This window comes from Ipomoea nil, unplaced genomic scaffold (genome assembly GCF_001879475.1).
Source record: "Ipomoea nil cultivar Tokyo-kokei standard unplaced genomic scaffold, Asagao_1.1 scaffold2805, whole genome shotgun sequence".
NCBI classification, from domain to species: domain Eukaryota; kingdom Viridiplantae; phylum Streptophyta; class Magnoliopsida; order Solanales; family Convolvulaceae; genus Ipomoea; species Ipomoea nil.
Genome location: NW_017619233.1, coordinates 4440105 through 4461414, shown reverse-complemented (window position 1 = coordinate 4461414; position 21310 = coordinate 4440105). Strand labels below are relative to the sequence as shown.

General features: G+C 35.4%; 4 protein-coding genes across 7 annotated transcripts; 2 read left to right on the top strand and 2 right to left on the bottom strand.

The window, feature by feature from the left end:
• The first annotated feature begins 1288 nt into the window (after positions 1–1288).
• On the top strand, positions 1289–2431 carry LOC109158096 (F-box/kelch-repeat protein At1g57790-like). The gene has a single exon (XM_019305918.1). The coding sequence runs from the start codon at positions 1289–1291 to the stop codon at positions 2429–2431; it is 1143 nt and encodes a 380-aa protein (XP_019161463.1).
• Positions 2432–7011: 4580 nt separating this feature from the next.
• On the bottom strand, positions 7012–10783 carry LOC109158208 (aldose 1-epimerase-like). The gene is made up of 5 exons (XM_019306092.1): positions 10576–10783; positions 10324–10373; positions 9676–9799; positions 8025–8120; positions 7012–7916 (listed from the first exon to the last, which is right to left on the bottom strand). The coding sequence occupies exons 1-5, from the start codon at positions 10760–10762 to the stop codon at positions 7273–7275; spliced, it is 1101 nt and encodes a 366-aa protein (XP_019161637.1). The 5' UTR covers positions 10763–10783; the 3' UTR covers positions 7012–7272.
• A 2722-nt stretch (positions 10784–13505) lies between these two features.
• Positions 13506–16154, top strand: LOC109158206. Of its 4 annotated transcripts, XM_019306089.1 has the most exons (3): positions 13506–15621; positions 15654–15689; positions 16004–16154. In XM_019306089.1, the coding sequence occupies exon 1, from the start codon at positions 13580–13582 to the stop codon at positions 15611–15613; it is 2034 nt and encodes a 677-aa protein (XP_019161634.1). In that variant the 5' UTR covers positions 13506–13579; the 3' UTR covers positions 15614–15621; positions 15654–15689; positions 16004–16154. The 4 variants fall into 4 exon arrangements, 2 of the variants coding, with proteins under 2 accessions (XP_019161634.1, XP_019161633.1); XR_002050328.1 differs by having other exon boundaries at positions 13506–15689; positions 15982–16154; XR_002050329.1 differs by lacking the exon at positions 16004–16154 and adding an exon at positions 15856–15957 and having other exon boundaries at positions 13506–15689.
• Positions 16155–16878: 724 nt separating this feature from the next.
• Positions 16879–20578, bottom strand: LOC109158207 (GDP-Man:Man(3)GlcNAc(2)-PP-Dol alpha-1,2-mannosyltransferase). Its single transcript, XM_019306091.1, has 8 exons — positions 20443–20578; positions 20029–20404; positions 19175–19461; positions 18799–18985; positions 18626–18694; positions 18311–18504; positions 17775–17884; positions 16879–17178 (listed from the first exon to the last, which is right to left on the bottom strand). The coding sequence occupies exons 2-8, from the start codon at positions 20323–20325 to the stop codon at positions 16940–16942; spliced, it is 1383 nt and encodes a 460-aa protein (XP_019161636.1). The 5' UTR covers positions 20326–20404; positions 20443–20578; the 3' UTR covers positions 16879–16939.
• Positions 20579–21310: the final 732 nt, after the last annotated feature.

Genomic DNA, 21310 nt, shown 5'->3' with positions numbered 1-21310 from the left:
ACTTCTAAGCAATACAAAATACATATATTCTTTATATTTTCCTATATAGTTGTTATTTTAAGGGTGATGTTGATCCGTCATTGACTACCCGAAAGTCATAAAAACCAATAGAAGAAGCTGAATATTTTATTTTAAGGCAAATTAAAGGTTAGCTACTTTTCTTTTTAAATTATATATGCAATGTATTGTTTTTTTCTTTTTTATCGTTAATTCAAAGTAGTATGTATATGTTCTTATTGTCTTTCTTGGTTTGAGTCAATCACTTATTTTTTAAAAATTTTTGTAATCATTTGTCATCTAGGGTCACATGTTGGAGTTTATTCAATGCGCATTACTGAATAGTGACTGCGAATTTTTCTAATTACTCAAACATAAATAATAAAATCTTGCTTTGCGTATATATCATATCATGTGGTTTATTTGTTCAAGATTTTATGTTGCTTTATTTTTTTGAGAGTGAATTCCATTTTTGGTCCTACTATTATAGGGGTCATTCCAATTTTATTCCACCATAATTATTTTTGCCACATTGCGTCCACTATTATTAAAAGTATTCCAATTTTAGTTTATAGACTAAAATTGGAACACTTTTAATAATAGTAAACGCAATGTGACAAAAATAATTATGATGAACTATTAGAAAAACCATATAACAATAAGGCCAAAAATGGAATTCACTCTCTTTTTAATTTTGATGTTTATGCATGTGCCAATGAGGTGATTATCCTATCGTAGTGCGTGTTCGTAGTGATTTAATTTTGCTAGGAATTTCAACCCACCCTTATTCATTAATCCAACATATCGTTCCTTTTGAATTGAAACCCACGGAGTGATCATCTAACTGAATTTAGTAATTATAAAATTTTAAGTTTAATATTTTGTGCGATTAAGATGTCGATTAGTCTCCATAATGCCTTCTTTCAAATCATTTGTGGATTTCCTCATAAATCAAAATTATTGTATCTATTTTTATTTGATTATTATGGTTGGAAAAGCTTCCTTATTGACCCTAATCATAAAAACATTAGGTAATGTTGCACTCCTTACATATGATGTAATATAAATATAAATTTGATAGCAAATATTAGGTAAATTTCGTTACATATGATAATTAATATTTTTATATCAATGATTGCATTATATTCTTCTTCTTTTGGTTTTTTTTTTTAAAAAAATATAAAACTTCATGCATGATACCTATTCACATGTAGTTTTGATGTTTTCACATATTTGTGTTTTTGAATTTTATTTTTATTTTTGCATGAAATTAATAGGCAAAGCTAGCAACATGGATGCGTGTAGTGAAGAAAGATCATGGTCAAGCTTGAACAATGAACTATTGTCTCCTATACTCTCACGCTTAGTTATTAGTGACTATCTTGCCTTTCAATCAGTATGTAAGTCATGGAAGTTAATAACTCCACTGCCACACACCTCGTTGCCAATCTCACTTGATCATGCTTCACCTCATGATACCGACTCATATCAAACTCCACATCTAATGTACTTGAACCACAGAACCCGTTTATTCCATTTCCATGATCCAACACGCAATGCCAACTATTCACTACATATTCCTCAGTTATTGGGTTATGGTGTAGGTCATCATGAAGTTCAACTTTATTATGCAAGTTGCGGTTGGTTACTTCTTTCTAAAGGTTATAAATCTTATTTCTTCTTTAATCCTTCGACTAAAGTTAAGATAGACCTTCCTGACATAACATGTAAGAAGTTTGATTGGATGTGTTTTTCTAATTCACCAACTTCTTCTAAATGTGAAATTGTTGGCATAATTAGCCAATCCCCTGATCACATTACATGTATGGGGACATTGAGATTGGGTAAAAGTTCATGGGAACTACTGTTCAACATGAAAAACAATCAAAAATTTGTAGCCACCAATTGCTCTCCTGTTGCACAGAGGGGAAATTTTTATATTTTAGGAGATTTGGGGAATTTAGGAAAATTTCGTATTTTACATGAGGGAAATCGTAATCCTAGTAGAATAGGATCTTGGAAGGTTATTGGTAAGCCGCACGGACAATTTAAGAAATATCAGAATTTATACCTTCTAGAGAGTGATGGGGATCTCATGTGTGTGGCAACTCTTGATGTAGGGGAGGTTCATGTTCTAAAGCTTGATTGTGATATGATGTGGCAAAGAGTGCATAATTTGAACGGCAAAGCGTTATATGTTTCTTATTGGGCATCTTTCGCACGAAAAGTAATGGCACAAGGAGTTGATAACAAGATCTATTTTCCAAGATTCTATGATAACAAAGGATTGTTTTATTGTTTATCCATAAAACAATGGCGCAATTTTCCACAGAGCTTTTCAAGTAAGGGCAATTATAATACAACTGAAATAGTTCATTCTGTATGGACGGAACTTCCTAATGTTAGTGATTCTTCAACTAGCAATGAGGATTAGATAGGTTTTCATGTTTTGGAAGTATACACAAAATATGTAATTAGCTTAGTGTGTTATTTTTCATAATTTTCCTTACCTTTATCATTAAAGACACTTATGTTACAATAATTATAGTGATACTCATGTTATGTATCATATGTTAAATAAATTTATACTTTAAAAGCATGGTGTATTATATATTCTTTTATTAGTATTGTAGCTTCAAGTGCATGTTTTACTTCATGGCATATAGAGTGAATTACTAAAACAACAACCTATGCAGTTGCAAAATTTGAAATAGTTTATTTCATCAGGACTAAGGGGGTGTATTCAATTTATAGTTTATTTCATCAGGACTAAGGGGGTGTATTCAATCAAAAATTTTATAAACTTTTTAAGACTATTAACGACTTTAAAATTTTAGTTGTATTCGATCTCAATTTTTAAAGACTCTTTAAAAGTCAACCGGTATTCGATTCAGACTTTTAAAAAGTTTTTAAAAATCTAGTAGTATTCAAAATTTTATTAACTTTTATAAACTCTACCATATTAGGATTCCAGTAAACTTTTCCGTTACTGACCCTCCAATCCCAAATCCCAAAATTTTCACCTTTGTCTACATATTTTGTTTTTTAACTTTTATTAAGGAAACAACCTTCTTTATTAATTGATACAAATCTTAATCCAATCATATATTAATATGTATTTAAAAGGTTACCAAAATTTTTCATATTTTTAATTCATTGACTATCAGAACTATCATTAATGATATGACCCTATTTAGAATGTAATCTAGTTACTCCTTTTGATTTAGCTTTTCCTATTTATTAATTTGATCTTATTCCAGAAAAAAAAAATTGATTTGTTAAGAGATGGATTACAAAAATTGTTCTTAAATTTCGAAAACAGAAATATTTAATTAATTTCAGGCAATAAGTATTAGAATTTATTATTATTATATTGCAATAGCTGATTATATATAGGATGAATTCTATTTTTAGTCCTATTGTTAGAGGGTCATTTTCAATTTTTGTTCATCTTAATTAATTTTGCTACATTGAGACTATGATTATTAAAAGTGTTCTAATTTTAATCCATGTTAAAATTTCCGTCCGTGTATTCCAGGAATTTTTATTTTTATTTTGTCTTCTCCTTTAAGCTTTTGGCTGTAGTTACTAGGGAGTAATAAACTACCCAACTATTTTCCCTCCTTCACTATGCATAAACCTCTCTTAAACCCCACTGTTACGACATGTTTGGTTCACACAAATAATTTATATATATATATATATATATATATATATATATATATATATATATATATTGATAGATTGATGGATACAAATTATAATTAATTAAAGATATACATTTATATAATACATTATATTTATTAAATAAATGTAAATATTATATAATGTGCAAAGGGTATTTTTGGTATTTGTGATATAAAAGTTATTCCCAAGGGCATGAGAATAGCTAATACTAAGGCTCCCTAGGAATGGTTATTCCCCTTGCAAAGGTAATAGCTCATTCCTAGGCTATATATAAAAACAAAATCCTGAAATTTTAATTTCCCGCTCAATTCCTAAAAAATCTCTCCTCCTAATAAAATATATTGATTTCTACTTTCTCCTCCTAGGAATCGGCCGCCTCGCCGGCTGAACCGGCGTTTAATTTTTTTTTTTTTTTTTTTTTTTAAAGTTGTAAAGTATCAAAAGTTCGGCAAGGCATAACTTTTGACTCGGTTGTCTGTTTTGGACAATTGTTTTTCTGAAATCGCGTATTTTTTCGAGATCTATCCACCGCAAACAGCCGTAGGTGGTTTGGCCCACCAATTTCTAAAAAAAAAAATACTTTATTAAATAGTTTCTAAGAAAAAACTATCAGAACCTTATGTTTTATTAATGAATTTTTAAAAATTTTAATTAAAAAATTGTCCCGTGCATTATTTAATAATCTTTCTTTATAATTGGTCAAATTATTTAATTATGGTAAATTAGGGAATAATTAATTATGGTAATATAAATCCTAGAAGAATATAGAATTGAAGAATATTTAATTATTGTTGTATTATTATTGTGACTCACGGAATACAATACACGAATATTTAATTATGGTTATATTATTATTGTGACTCACGGTCATTATATACTAACAATATTTGAAAAGAAACTAATAATAATATAAGTGGTAATAATAATATCTAAAAGTAATTAAATGTTAATAATAATAGTAAGAATATTAACGTAAGAATTATAACATAGAATAAATCGTAATAATTAATAACTATAGTCTAGGATTAAATTTGGAATTGTTAGGAAAGATAAGCGACCTCTGGTGAAATTAACTCTTAAATAATTATATATCGATTTGAATATTCTTAATATATTACAACAATTCCATTCCGTGCATCGCACGGGTGAAAATACTAGTAATAATAATAACCAAAAAAAAAAAAAAAAAGATGTGGGATTAGATCCCACATCGAAAAGTTAAATAAAAAAAAGGGGGCGTTGGCTCCCTTATAAAAGGGAGCTCAACGCCCCTTCAATTTCAATGTTTCACCTTGCCCATCCCATATCGGATGGGCAAGAATAGTGAAGCCTTCTTTATTTAAAGATTCACAATGAACAATGTAATTTTTTTTTTTTTAATAAATTGGAGGGCGTTTTGGGAAAGGAAATTTCCTTCTCCAAAATGATGCAGCGTGTTGAACTTCAGCGGTTTGGAACAAACCGCTGTTAACCAAACAATGACTTTGGCGTTTTGACCATGGTCAAAACGTCAAAGTGATCCGCCAAAATTTTGGAGAAATGATAGGATGATTTTTTAATTAGGATTATAGTGACGATGAGGAGATTTGAATTTGATGATGAAAATGGCGAGATGATGATGAATCTTGTTGATAATGATTTTGTTTATGATAAGTGTAATGGTTAGAGGATGATGATGATGTTGATTATTTTGATAATAATATTCAGTATTAGAACATCAATATCAGTTGTGTTTATTTCACGATTTTTTAAGTGACATATAAGAAAGAGAAAGCATGGCAATAAAATAAGAGAAAAAGAAAAAGAGTAAAAAAAAAAGTTAAAAGATGACAGCAAAATTCCACTTGGCGAGCTACATGCCATCTACACGCATCTTTTCCTTTTCTCTTACCTTCTGGGCACACAAATATACATACTTTGCAGGATAAATATCTCTAAAAAAAAAAAAAAAAAAAAAAAAAAAAAAAAAAAAAAAACAGCCTTCCCATCAATGAAAAAACTATCATCCTAGTTTTTGACTATTCCAAAAACTCACAAATATGTGCTAGTGTGGATGCTCTTAGTAATAAAAATTGGATTTGATTGATTGATTCACAGGTTCCTTATCAAGGTGGTTAGAATGTTATTTAGGTTGATAAGAAGTTTGGCTTCGAGGTAAGTATTTATGTTCACCAAAACTTATTATTTACCCCAAAATGTATATAAATATTTTTTTGATGTGTGAATGTGATTATGATATGATATTATTATATATCAAAATTATATGTCCAAAGCTATCTTTGCAAGTCATGTGAGATATGATGTGAATTATAATATTATTGTGATCACAGTTGAATTTATCGATAAATTGTAATGTTGTGAATTGTGATTCTCGAGAGATCGAGAATGGGTTTCGATGTGTCGAGCCCGTGTGTTGAGTAAGAGTGTGGCTTGAAATTTTAGTGTTATATTTGACTTTGTATCACATACACATGTTATGATCCCGAATCTAATTATTGTTAAGGGTAGCCGGTGCTGCTTAGATCATATACTACCCAGTAGCCCGGAATATGTGCACATAGGTTTTAGTCCAGATTCTAAGTGGATTTCGATGAGGTTTGTTAATTCTCCACTTATAAATATTAATTCTCTATATAAGGAAAAGTATAACTCCACATGTATTTTGGAAAAGTATAAAAGTATATTAATTAGTTTTGAAAATTCAAATCCAAGCTTATATTGTCTACCACGGCCCCAGCAGGGTCGACTTCGGCCTCGGCCAAGGTCGACCCCGGTTGGAGTCGGCCTCAGCTAGGAGCAGCCAAGACCCAGGGGCTTGTAGTGGAGGGCAGCTTCGGTAGAGGTTTCCCAGGCCCTGGGCGTGTGCACGCAGACTCAGTCAAACCGTAATCCAACCGCTCACCCTATTCTCATGGGGCGATTGGGTGCTAGCTTGTATAAAATAGCTCGTTCTTGTCTTGTTTAGGACCACCACATCTTGTCTTAATATTACATTTTCTTTGTAATTCTCTTACGAACAATTATCAACACAAAAATTATCTCCACGACATATATTCTTTGTCTTTTCCTGTTTTAATGTTTATCCTTTATTATCGGGTTTAGTAATTCGGGCTACCCGAGTTAATTAAATCCATCAGATTGTAGTCCTAATACTATTAATAAACATGCGAAAAGTCTCCAATGGCTTAACTCAATAGTTCAGTATGCAATTTTTAAGAGAAAAAGAAAAAAATAATAATAAACATGCAAAAAACTAAAGACAATTGTGAAGTAAATTGCAATAAAGTTAGATGAGATAGGAGGTTGTTAACACAATTGAATCAGCAATGTACAATCTCAAATCATGATCAATTTACTATGCATGATTAAGTTCAATGACACATTTACTTTTACAATTCAATAAGATCACCTTCATAAACCTTTTGATGTTGCTCAGAAGTATCACACGAAATTGATCGTTACGACTCTCCGAGCACGTACGAAACCGCAAATTTTATTGATTTTATTTTATTAATACGAGCCCACCCAAACAGTGGGGATGCATGAAATAAATCATAGAAAGTCTTGGATCAGATCGAGCCAGATAATTCAAGCCCCCTTAAACTTGTGGACTCTCAAAGTAACGTGCAATGTATGCCTGTAGGGCTGGTGTGGAGTAACAATGGTGGACGGGAAATTGGGGTGATTCACAGCATCCGGGAACCCCTGAGTCTCCAAACACAACGCCCCATGCGACTCATAAACCGCCCCGCCTTTCCCCTTCACGCCCCGCAAGTGATTCGCCGTATATAACTGCACCCCCGGCGCCGTGGCCGCCACCTCCATCCCTATCCCGCTCCTCTCATCGTACACCTTCGCCACCATCTTCCTCTTCTTCCCCGCCCCGTCGAGTACGTAATTGTTGTCAAACCCGCGCGACCCCTCGGGCAGTTTAGCCATTTGGGTCCCCACTTGGCGCGGGCTGAGAAAATCGAAAGCCGTGTTGTTGATGGGGAGGATTTGGCCGGTGGGGATGAGGTTGGCGTCGACGGGGGTGATATGGGACGCGAATATCTGAAGCTTTTCCGACAATATATCGCCGCTGTCGTGGCCTCCGAGGTTCCAGTAGTTGTGCTGTGCTAGGTTGACTGGTGTTGGCTTGTTCAGAGCTTTTGCATGCATTTTCACTATCAGTTTGTATGGGTTTTCCTTTATAGTGTATGTTACTTGGGCAATAACATCTCCGGGAAATCCTACATTATATTATTAAAGTCCCATGTTAATTAATTTCTTGATGTAATTAAACTTTTGATATACAAAGGTATAAATTAATTAAATAATTAAAATTATATATATATCACCTTGGTCACCATCTGGGCTGTGGTAAGTGAAGGTGATGTAACTTTCCTTGTGCGTCTTAACCTTCCAGACAACGTTGCTAAATCCTTTGCGCCCACCTACACATATATATGGAGCAACATGATTTCAAATTAAAATTAACGGGGTGCAATGTTTGGTAAATATATAGATGTTATTTTATTGGATTAGTGGGTTTTAGTAGTTGATAATATAAGTTGATTGTAAAAAAGTATTTAGTAAATTATCTATTAGCTTATAGTTGATTATATATGCAAAATGACTTTGTCAAAAATCTTAACGAAAAAGTTACTTTGAACAGCTTTTTGAATTTTAGCAATTTAGAGCAATAAGCTATGACAAAAAGTTAATTAATTAAACATTCATATTGATTGTTTAACCAAGTCAAACAACTAATAGTAGTCAAATTAGTCAAAATTCATTGATAAATTAACTATGTTACCAAACAGGGCCATGGCTAGATACTATTAATTGCTAGAAATTAACTTAATATTATTTTAAAAAATTATTAGTAAATTTCTAAAAGTCTTCATCAAAATATATGTGTAAGTTGAGGGGATTACTGTACTACTGGACCAACCACTTACTCCGTATTTTGAAAAGGAAAATATTACATGTATTCCCATTTTTTACTCCCAATTTTTATTTTTACATACAAAATCTTGATGTAAACACTTGTATTGGGACTCACATGAAAAATATAGCCTATCAGTGTCCGCCAGAGAGTAAAATTTAGAAAATATGATTTGGGAGTTTATATACTATAACTCTTTTGAAAATTGTAGTTTTAAGGACTTTTTTTGTGATTGGATTATATAGTACGTGTTGAATGATTCAACTTGAATATAACTAGTCATTAATGCAAGAAGACAAATGCATGGCTAAAATAGTCAATGAGAAAGTCACATGCAAAGCAACATTTTTGTCCATGAATAGGGCAAAGAATATGTAACTATTGACTCATTTAAATATCCCAGTAATTGTACATGACCTTGTGGTCTGGTGGCAAGAATTAAATTTTCCAAATGAGAGGTATGGACTTTATCCTCAGTGGGGGTAGTATTGGCTCTTCAATCAATTATTAACACTACAATTTGTTAATCGATTTACCTTTTATGTATAGTTTGTGAGTTATTACACACAAACAAGCTATATGCAAGTACTCCCAAATAGTCAGACACTTAACACAATAACACACCTCCCTATTCATCCATTACTGGCTCTGTTTGATAACATAGTTAGCTTATCAGTCCATTTTAGTTTATTTGACCACTATTAGTTGTTTGATGTGGTTAAACAGGCAATATAAGTGTTTAATTAATTAGTTTTTTGTAATAGTTTATTGCTCCAAAACTCTAAAATTCAAAAAATTGTTCAAAGTGGTTTTTTCGATTAGCTTTTTGAGAAAGTCATTTTGCATGTAATCATCTATCAGCTAACATTCAATTTACCAAACATTTTTCTACAATCAGCTAAAACTATCAACTAGTCAAACTCACTAACCTAATCAGCTAACAGCTATTTACCAAACACCCCATTAATCATCCTCGTCAATTAAGATATGTAAACTACATCAATATGTATTTGTGTATATAAGTATTAATTTAATGGTGAAGGATGGTAGGAAGTATTTACCATGAAGTGTGTTGTTCCCATCGTTAGCATCAAGCTTGTAGAGAATACCATTGAGAGTGAACTGAGCCCCACCGATCCTATTAGCCACCCTTCCCACAATGGCTCCAAAATTTGAGTCATCGAGCTGCACCATATTCATGCATGCATTGCGTGCCAACGCAATTATATATAAACGAATTCAATATATTTACTTTTAAAAATCAAATACAATATAATTTACTTAGCTTGTAGGGAAACTTTTTTTTTCTTTTGTTTAATGAAAATTTGAAAAATGAAAACTTGGATGAGATCTAGGTGGAATGTGATAGTAGAATAATAGTCTCGACTTCTAGAGATATGTTGACTGCCTAGGCAATTTGACCAACTAAGGAAGAATATAATAAAGCCACATGAATTAATGTAGCGGATCGGATAATACAGCAGATAGATCCAGCAAAATGTAGTTGACTTTTTTATTTGAATTAAAAAATACTGACGACCTAGCAGATCAGATCTCTATAAAATTCATGTAGTAATTACGATTTCACGAGAATAGTTATTGTACATTCATGAAAAAATTTACTATAGACATTATTGAAGATCGAAGTCAATTGAAATGTTCATCAACTCCAGGCCAATCCAAATTGAAAACCAAGTATTGAAACTTACCTGGTACTCCTTAGTAGTATCGTACCCAAGAACAATATCTCTCAGATTCCCTATAATTATTATTAAAATGGTAAGATTTCTTTCTTGAGATTTGAGAAACACACATATATGCATATATGGATGAACTCGGTGGAAAAATTAAAGATGGAGTTGCCCGCATGGGTAGGTAGCTCAATTGATGATCATAAAGGTTAAATTTGTTACAAGAAACCAATGATCGAGTCTCAGCAACAGTATTATGTGTGTGCGTACCGTTCTTGTCAGGAAGAATGACTGATGCGACTCTGGCGCCATAGTTGGTGAGCTTGACGGAGAAATCTCCTTTGTTGATGAAGTAGAACTCAACCTCCTGGCTGCTGGCGATGCCCAACCCAGCAAGTGCAAAACTTAATAAGAAGAAGAAGATGCACAAGAACAGTGGAGAAGAAACATTTGTCATGTTTCTATAGCTGCCGGCCTGCAGATTTAGGAAGCAGCTAGTTAGCCTGGCGTATCGTAGGCTGATGGCCTTAATAAAGAGCTGCTGGCCTGGCTAATGATTACCGATTAGAAGCAAAATAAACTATAAATGATAACACGTGACACATGCTGCTTTCCAACTGTTGGAATTTTTTTAATAATAATATTGCATTTTAAGTGACTATTTTATGGGATAAAATTTTATATGATATAATAATTTGTTTTGATTTCGATTCTCTTAAAAAGAAACGAATAAAATCAATATTTTGTATGCATAAAATATATAATGGTTGAATGATAAATTGATTTTTAAAATTTACCCATTAGATTACTTTAATAATATAATGTTATTATTATTATTATTATTACCCGAGAAAATACTTGGCAACCCCTATATCTTTGATCTTGAAGGTGGAGTGAAAGTGATCTTTTATGTTCTGTATCTGAACTTCACTATTGCTTGCCAAGATGTCATCTACATATACTAGTAGAGCAATAAAAGAGTCACATGTGCCTTTAGTAAACAAGAAGCAATTTGAGCAGATTAAATAAAGCATTGAGCAAGGAGTTTTATTGTCAGCTTGAGGTTCCATTATCTGCTAGCTTGTTTAGGTCCATCTAAAGATTTCTTAAGTTAACAGACATGACACGTTGTAGCCTGGGGTGGTGTCATGTATACCTCTTCATCTAGATCCCCATACAAAAGGCATTGTTGACGTCTAATTGGTGCAAGAACCAGCATTTGACAGCAACCACAACAAGTAGTGTCCTTATAATTGTTAATTTTGCTACTGGCTAAAAGTTTCAATATAGTCTAGTCCGGGGGTTTGAGTGTACCCTTTGGCAACCAATCTGGCATTGTAGCGTTCAATGTTACCATCTGGATTGTGTTTCACTTTGTACACCCATTTTCACCCCCATTGGCTTCTTGGATTGGGGTAGATCCATGAACTTCCATGTATGGTTGGCCTCTAGAGTTGCAATTTCAGTATTCATTGCCATTTTCCAACAAGGGTGTATTACAACTTCTTGGCATGATGATGGTTCTTTAACTAGTGAAACATTCACAAAAAATACATGGTGGGCTTGAGATAGGACAAAACATTTGAGAGAGTATGTGGACTAGATGTTTTATGTTGTGAAGAACAAGCATAATCGTCATGGTATGCTGGTCTAATTCGTTGTTTGGAGGATCTTCTAAGTGTTGGTTTAGGAGGTGTCTAATGTACACTAGGTTGGTCAGAGGTAAAATGGGAAGTATTGTAGTCATAAAGGGAACCAGTGTTTATTGTAGATTCAATATTGTAGTCTTGAGGGGAACCCGTGTTTATTGCAGATTTAGTTTTGCAGTCTTGAAGAGGTGTTACATTGTTTGGTCTAAGAGGTGACAGCGTCTGATTCTAAGTTGTGGTTTGGGTGATATCTTGGAAGGGAGTGGATAAAGAGAGGATGAGACTCTCTGAAGTAACAAAAGGCCTTGAAGACTGAAGGTAGGGGAAAATGTGTTCATGAAAAATGACATCTCTAACTATAAAAACTTGACCAGTAACTCAATAGCTAAGTCATACATTTTGTAACCTTTTAACACCATTGGTGAATTTTAGGAAGAGACACTTTCAAGTTCTAGAACTGAATTTAGTTCTATGAGTATAAAGAGTTTAGGCAAAGGATAAACAACCAAATACACTTAAGTTTGTGTAAGAATGGGGCTTTGTTAAAGAGCACCTGATAAGGTGTTTGGTTTTGCATAATAGGGGACGACAACTTATTGATCAAATAAACAACATGGGTCAACCCAAAAAAAAATTTGGGAGGTTGGCTTGAATCTTGAGAGCTCTAGCTACATAAAAAATGTAATTATGTTTCAATTCCTTTCTACAACACTATTTTATTGGGGAGTCTCAATACAGATTTTATGATAAATGATTCCTTTTTTAGCATAAAAAGCAGGCATATTGAATTCCTGCCCATTGTCACTTTTGATATTCCTTATGGAGACAGAGAACTGAGTCTGTACAAAGGCATGACAATTTTGCAATAGACTTCTTGCCTGACTTTTGTGTGTTAACATGTATACCCAAGTAAATCTGTTGTAGCCATCTACAATAGTGAAGAAAAATGAATCACCATAAATTGGAGGTACATGGTTAAGACCCCAAATATCAACATGAACCAGATCAAAACATTTATTTGTAACTGAAGTACTACAAGAGAAGTGTAATTTTTTATGTTTAGCAAAGTGCCAAATCTCACATACAAGATTTTTTGTAGTACAAATTGAAGAGTTCAAACTTTGCAACATTCTAATTCTATGATAGGAAACATGTCCTAGCCTATAGTGCCAAAGGTCTACACCTTATTTAAAAGGTTTACTGCTAAAGAAGCATAGACAAAGAAACAAGACAAACCCTAGAGAGCGTAGAGAGAGAAAGTTATTCTAATTGTGAAACTTGCTATTTAGTTTCATTTTATCATTATAATTTTATTTTATCCTAAGCACGTCATAGATACAAAATCAGTTGAACGTAATGGCTATCATTTCTTTTCATTTAAAAAAAAAAAAAAAAGAATGCCACCGTTTTAGACTATGGTCCACTAATCACTATATTACTATTGGGCAAAGTGTGGGCCAGAAACGAATAATTTAAAATTTCAGTGACTACAATTTAGTTCACCCAATATTACTAGGTCATAATATAATATTTTAAAAAACGCTGCTAAAGAGTTCTGTAATACGAAGAAAACCATTTTTCTCAGTCGCTCCGATAACTGAACCGGATCGGCGCAGGTCTTAGAAATGCTCCCGACCGTCGTCTTCCTCCTCCTACTCCGCCTCCTCGCCACCGCCACGGTCACCATCTCCGCCCCAATTTTGGGATTGGACTCCTTTCTTGCTCAACAATCCAGGGTTGACCCTCAAGCCACCAATGACTCCTTCCTTTCTCTACCTTCCTATCTGAAGAAAACTCTCTCCCAAACCTCGCCTCAACAGCCGGCCACCATCGCCGCCCTCCTTTCCCTCCAAGTCTCCGTCCCAATCACCGTCAAGCTGGTGGGGACCACCTTCACCTCCTCCTCTCCCGCCACTCTCTCCTCCTTCATCTCCTCCGCCGTCTCCTTCGATCACTACCACGTCATCTCTCCGTTCACCACCCAACCCTCCCACCACCTCTCTCTCTCCCATTCTCTCCACCCAGAAGTCTCTCTCGCCCCTCCTTCGCTCGCCACCCATCTCTCCGAAACCTTGAAAACCCACATCGCCGCCGCCCCTTCTTCCAATTTCCGATCCCAACTCACCTCTGTCCCGTACTCCATTATCGACCAGATTATCCGACTAGACTTCGAGAAGGAGAAGCCCATCAGCGGAATTTACATTTATATCCTCAATTTGGGCGCCCAATCCAAACCCTATGCTTATAGCTACACCCATGGCGATTCTTCCCCGGCTTTTACCAAGTGCTTCGGCAGCATTTGGACCGGGAAAGACCGGTATATCTGGATCGATTTAGGGGCCGGCCCGGTCGAGTACGGTCCGGCGCTCTCCGGCGATGGCCTTATGCCGAGAGGAGAGTTTCATCCATTGGCATCCCTTCACGGCCGCCCCAAATCCCAAAGGGCATTGCTTTCCGACTTGGCCTCATTGGTCTGGAGTGCTTATCAGGTTCTTCTTGTTCCCTCCTTGAGAATTCCTGTCCCTTTTGAGAATTCATTGATAGTTGAGTTTATACACATAAAGAGTTCCCCGGAATCGGATAGTCAAGATAGCTTTGGATTGGATTGGAAATCGATAGAGATGACTTTTATGGATGAAGTAAGGGATAGTGGATTATTGTTGGGTGATCAATCTTTAAGCTTTAAGAAGTATGAGGTGAACTTAGCGGAGTGCTCGATATGTTCTTTTGCCATTTCTAGGGCAACTACTTCATACACTTCTAGGTATTTATTCGATAACTACACTATGATCGTTAGTGAATACCTGGACTCGAAGCGCTTACACCAGACCTTGTCGGAATCCGCTGAGGAGTTTAGGCGGGTGGCAAAGCTTCCCCAGGAAGACTTCGGGAGGGTTCTTCCCGTCTATGTTTTCGACCTGGATATCAGCTTGATTTTGTTGCTCGATCGATACCATCAAACGGTGGCTTTTAAAGATATGGTTATTGCGGTGAGGACAAAGAGTAACCAGGCCGTGAGTGATTATAGTTGTAATGGTCGCCATGTTTTTACCCAGACCCGTCAGCTCGAGAGACCCCTCGTTGGTTCCATTTTGCAGAGTATGTGGGGAGTGTCCCCGACGCATTTGCTGTGGAGCCCTAAGCACAATACGACTCTTGTGGACTATACGTGGAGCGTTGGGCATACGCCGTTTGGGCCCTTTTCGGAAATTTCATCGCTGTCCTTTGTACAGAAAGATGCTGCTCGAAGGAATGTTCTTTTGACGTCTTTGAACTATAGTCTCATGAGTGCTATCGATGTCATGGAATCCATTGCTTCACATGGCGGGGAGAGGAAACTCCTTAAGCATAATCAGCTTCCCGAGTTTATCCAAAGGTGGAATTTGTTCAAGTACAAGCTGGATAAAACAGTTTCGGCTTTGTCACATTTCGATTTCGAGATGGCGTTATATTACCTAAGGTCGTCAGATCATGATATATATGCCATTCACTCTCTTGTTTATCATGCTTCCCAAGATTTGGAGGCGTCGCTCGTCTGCTTTAAGGACCCACCGTTTCCATGGATGTCGGTTTCTATGTCTCTCGGGATTTTAATTGGTCTTGTCTATATTGTCGCAAAGAGGGACAAGTTATTTCGGAACAAGAGAAAACAGTTTTAGAGCATCAGGTTTGGTGAGATTCGAATTGATGATATGACAGATGTTTTGAAATCTTGACTTCAGTGGTCAGAAAGAGGTACCTCAGTTTTCACTAGCGTTTTTTTTTTTTAATGTATTTGTATGTGCTTGCCTTTCCTTATGAATGCAAGTTCCATGCCTTTCTGGCCTTCCCATTTGGGACGTCTTGTAATCAATCTTGAAGCAAAATATTACAGTAAATGGGGCCTTTCTTACTCAAATAGGTTCTGAATCCAACCTCCAAAAACAATGTGTGCTTGTTTAATGGATGGAAAAATGGAATAAAATGATGAAGAAACTTGAAAGCACTTGGCATGGATTGCTAACTGGGTTGTTTTCACATTTCACAGGATTTATATTGACATCATCAAGTATTAAATTGCCTTAGAGGTGAAGGGGGGAACTCGGGAGATAGGATCTCTGTAGTCTACTTAGGCTGTTTAGCTTCTGTTTCTTTCACGGCTGTTAAGATGTTCTAAAATCTCACATTCACTCTTCTTTATAACTACTGACACTTCATAGTCACCATGTTTAGAAGTTAGAAGCATTAAACCCCCACCCATTCATTACTTTTGGTGTAAAGGATAACTCTCAACTAGCTTTTCCGAAATTTGGGCAGGGTACAGTGATGGTGAAACATGGTTGTGTAAGTGAATTTAAATTTTGATAAAGTTTTATTTATTGATGTTTTACTATGACCAAATTGATGAAATTTCTCAAAGTATAGAACTAAAGGGTTGTGAAATGATTGATTGTGTTCATATCTTTACACTTTCCAGTAAAGGAAAGGAAATGTTTTGCCCACCTTTTTAAATTTTGACAATGGGCTGGCTAGCCATTGGCCATTACACAAAAACAAGGTTTTTTTCTTCTTCAATTAGAATTTCAGCTGAGAAAACATGTCTATAATGCAGCATTCACTAAAGTGTTCACTAACAATCATGACTCACGCCTCCGGCTTAGCATAGTAATTCATCGCCTAACTTGATATCCTCCTAGGACTTGGTGTAGTGATTCGTCGCCTGACTTAATGTCACGACTGAAAGCAATAGTGTGAAGGGTTGATTGAACGACTTGCGATACATCTGCAATGACTAAAAAAATTATGACTCACCCACCCTTTAGTCCAAATTATAGGGCCTCAATCACTCACTCTCATGCATGTATGAACAGAAGTAGCAGAATTCCTTAATCCTTTAGCATGAGCTCTTTTATACTTTTGTATTTGTATCAACAAGTGTGAGTAAGTTGTTTACATAATTTATTGTTTCCAACTCTATTTAAGAACAAATGTCTGACGACTAGGACCTATCTATGGAGCAAGATTGGTCCAACTGCAGCTTTAAAATCATCATAAAATCTTTGCTCTGAGAACAAAGAAGCTCGCCTCCTTGCAGCTGCAGCCATCTCCAGCCTTTGTGAACTCGACATCTTAACGATTTCAATGATGGCACTCGCATATTCTAGCACATCTTGTGCCAAAAACCCAGTCTGCTTTCCATCTTGAGGTAATACAATGTCCATCTTTGGCCCAGCAGATTTATTAGCTGACAAGAATAAGAAAATTGGTAAGTGGGCTTCACATGTATCTGTTCAATGTTGGCGATAGTCATGCGGCCGGGGGGCGCCTAACTCCTAGAGCACCTAGGTGACCGAGTAAAATAATAATAATAAAGTGTAGCCGCCCTAGAAAAAAAAAAAAAAGAAAAAAAAAACTCAGCCGAGTTAGGTGCCGACTTGACAGAGTCGGGTGCCTAATCGGCTAACTAACTAAAAAGCGCCTAGGGGATTCATATGTATCTGTTCAATGTTGCAGAAGGCGCTAGTCAGGCGACCGGAAGGCGCCTAACACCTAGAGCGCCTAGGCGACCAAGTAAAATAATAATAATAAAGTGTAGCCGCCCTAAAAAAAAAAAAAAAAAAAAAAAAACACTCAACCGAGTTAGGCACCGACTTCGGCCAACTAACTAAAAAGCACCTAGGAGCGAAATCCCCTCAGCCTAAAGGTGCCTAGGCCGATTTTTACAACACTGTATTTGTTATAAGGAAATACTTGAGCACCATACAAAAAATAGGAACCAACCGAAAATCTGTATTTGTTATAAGGAAATACTTGAGCACCATACAAAAAATAGGAACCAACCAATCGGTATGGCGCCTGCAGCCATGTACTCCACAATGCATATGCCAAAGTGCTCATCTATCATGGAATGTATACCAGCAACCGCACCGCCTAAAAGCCTCACCAGATCACTGCAGCACCATAAAAAATGAATTAATGATTGGCACCAGCTACTAAAGAAAATCAACTAAGAAATACACTTTCAAAAAGTGGACCAAATAATAGCTATCAATCAAAAGGAAATAATGTGCAGCAAGAAGAGCTGCAGAGATCTTAAACACTATAACAACCAGCTAACCCAAATACTTGATGCAAGCAATATCTTGATCTCTATTACAAATTTTAAAAATAGGAAATTGAACAATTTTATCCTCCTATTACTGGTGAGCTAAATCAAACTTTGCAACACAATACTTTAAAATGAAGTTAAAAACGCTTTGAGAGTAAGATAGTTCCTGTTTATGAGGCAAAGCTTTTGCCTCAAGAAGTAAATATCATATTTTAGTATCGTATTAGATACCAATCAGTAACATAATATACACTGTAATGTTCCAAACCTGTACATCACGTTCTTGTGGAACTCCACATCATTTTCCACGTTTAATTTTTTAGCCAGGTCCTTCAAATTTTGAAGTCTTTTCTCATCTGCTTCATTTCTGCAACTACCCACAAGTTGGAGCTTGGGCTTTGGTAGGCCTGGTTCTAACTTTTTGATGGCAACAGCTAATGCCTCCAGTTGGAGAGGGTGAGCCTGGTGCATAGCAAACCAATTAAACATGACCCTAACTTGACTTTTGCTCCTCAAAATGTAATTTTAGCAAAAAAATGGATACCCTCATTTCATAAGGATTTATTTATATAAGAACCCCCACCTTCTCTGGACGAAATTGAGCTACAGATATAATTTTAGGAGGATCCATTGCCCTTTCAAGAGGGAGCACCTGCATGACAATCAACAAGCCAAGATATCAAGAGTGACATAAGGGTTATAACTAACAATGATAAAAGAGCGTGAATCGCAAAGTAAAAAGACAAACATGTAAACCTGAAGCCCAGAAGTATCACAAGGAGGATACACCCTCCTAGTACGAGATGATATTCCCCAGAGCTTTTCAATATGAGATTGTGTCCATGAGGAATTGACCATTGCAAGATGTGAGCAGGAACCAACAAAACCATACATCCAGCTAAAAATAGTATAATAAATGACTTTGCACCAGGACAATAAGGCACTGTAAGAAAAGAATTTTGTTATCATCATGTGTTAAAACAATTAGAAAAAGAGATCCAGATGTTCCAATCTGATCAAAGCAGTGCCTAAAGCAGATCTTAAAGTCAGCCATTCGCATGCATAAAACTGTATATGAAGTGCTAAAGTAGCTAAGATTCAGAATAGATATATTAGCATATGCAAATGGCACCTCTTAGCAATCAAGGCATCATTGTTGTACATAGAGCTCCGAGAATGAACACGTGACAGCATATCCAAACTAATTGTAGGATAATGTGTATAGCACATAACTTTGCAGCCAAAAATCCGGGCAACAGGATAGGTAAAAGCATATCCACTCGTATCAAGATAGAACAGAGGAGTGAACTTGGATAAAGCTTCCCATGAAAGATAGATGGAACCAAAGCTTTGACCAATCATTGTAAATCGAGGGTACGTAGTTTCTTCAATCCACTTTCTCTTATATAGATGGACCACCTAACATAAGATAGTAGGATGTCAAGAACATGCAATGTATGATATGATTATATGAAATTTGATTAATCAGTTAACTAATACAACCTAAAATTAACACAAACAATTTTATGAGGCACTTAAAAAGAAGATACATTTACAAAGAAAATCATAGAGCAAACACTGCTACAGGATACAAGTATCATGCAGCAAATACATGAAATCAGAATAGTCAATACCCCATGCTGATACTGCAAATCAATCTTTACAGGGGTTTTTACATCCTCATAATTTTTTTGGTATTCTTGGTTAAAGCTGAAATCTTTCTTAGTATTAATTTGTGTGTTCTTCACATAAAGGCAACAAGAATTCAATTTTTATGACTCAATAGCTAAAATGACCAAAGTTCAGATAGGACTGTAAGTTTCAGTTTCTAACCCAAGCCCAAAACTTGAATTCAATAACATAATGACACTATGGGGTGGCCGTGTGTACAGTGCTAAAATATTGCAAACATAAAAGCAATATAACTAATAAATATTATCAAAATGCCCATATTTCATACTATTATTTCTTAATATTGTTACATACCTGAGGATGGTGAAGCAATTTGACACCAAATCGGTCAAAGGCGCGAGCGTTGAGAGTTTGGGGAGTAGCATCATGATCACCGGTGTAAATTACGCAGTTGAGATCAGGGCGTTCGTCTTGGATAGCCTTTACAGCACACCAGAGGACTCGCTCTCCACCGCCGCCGTCATTGGTGTAAGGGTGGAAGAATCCAACGGCTTTCTTCCTGTTCCGCCGCCCACCGAGCACGATTACGGCAAGCCGCAGCACAGGGGTAAGTACTAGCGATATGACTGTGATCAGAACCCAATTCGCCATTAACCCAAATTTTCTCTTCGATCTAGAGAAGATCCAACTCTGAGAAGCCTATAGATTTTTACTTGTTCCCAGAATAATTGTTACTTGTTCGGGTGTAGATGAAGCCGAAGACGGTGGTCGAAGTGGCGATGGACTAATGGGTGTTGCCGTGTTGCGTTGCGGCGGCGGGGCGGCGACCGGAGAAGACGATGAGAATGGAGCGAGGAGGCGAGGGTATATGTATTACCTCGAAACGGCGACGTTTCATTTTAAGTACAAGAGTCAAGCAGTCTACTCTCATCTCGAAAGACAAATTTAGCAAAGATATCCTTGTTTAATAGTTTTCGTTTTTAATTATTCATTTGTGATTTATAACTTTTTTTATTTATACTATTTGTTACAGACATATACAATGCATATTTGAATAAATAATATTTTACCCGCAAAAATAATTATGTTACGGCGAAGTTCAAGAATAAATTAGAAAGATGATAAATAATGTAAAAGTATATAAAAATATAATTAAATAATATATTAAAGTTTTACAGATTATGAAAAAACTTTTTATATATAATGTTGGCTGTTGAATTTGTGAATAGTAATTTTATATCTCGTAAAGTTTTTGATTGTTGCATGTATATGCATACCTTTTCTTTTATTACAAAGGGAGGGATACTCACATATACAATCTACACTTACACCAAGGCTCGAACCTTAGATCTCTCATATAGGTGAGCAAACGGATTAAAATGAGGTAGAAGTGTATAATTAACTATTTTATATAATAAATTATTTTGTTTAAAATAAAAAAAAATATTGATAATAATTTTTTTTTTTGAAATCAAATAATATTAATTATTAAAAAGTTAAAAAAAAAAAAAAAAACATAGCCAGAAACCAAACTTGTTTCTGGCTGTGGAAACAAGAGTAGATCTTTTCCTCTTGTTTTTTTTTTTTTTAAGGTTTTCGGCGGAAACCAGACTACTGATTTTCACAGCCAGAAACT

Bases quoted from the DNA above. Each gene is read 5' to 3' on its own strand.
- LOC109158096 (XM_019305918.1), top strand. From the start codon at position 1,289: ATGGATGCGTGTAGTGAAGAAAGATCATGGTCAAGCTTGAACAATGAA.
- LOC109158206 (XM_019306089.1), top strand. From the start codon at position 13,580: ATGCTCCCGACCGTCGTCTTCCTCCTCCTACTCCGCCTCCTCGCCACC.
- LOC109158208 (XM_019306092.1), bottom strand. From the start codon at position 10,762: ATGACAAATGTTTCTTCTCCACTGTTCTTGTGCATCTTCTTCTTCTTA. The intron at 10,374-10,575 runs GTACGCACACAC...TAATAATTATAG, and splicing joins CATTCTTCCTGACAAGAACG to GGAATCTGAGAGATATTGTT. The intron at 7,917-8,024 runs GTGATATATATA...AATATAATGTAG, and splicing joins CAGCCCAGATGGTGACCAAG to GATTTCCCGGAGATGTTATT.
- LOC109158207 (XM_019306091.1), bottom strand. From the start codon at position 20,325: ATGGCGAATTGGGTTCTGATCACAGTCATATCGCTAGTACTTACCCCT. The intron at 19,462-20,028 runs GTATGTAACAAT...ATCTTATGTTAG, and splicing joins AATTGCTTCACCATCCTCAG to GTGGTCCATCTATATAAGAG. The intron at 17,885-18,310 runs GTTTGGAACATT...ATGGTGCTGCAG, and splicing joins CACAAGAACGTGATGTACAG to TGATCTGGTGAGGCTTTTAG.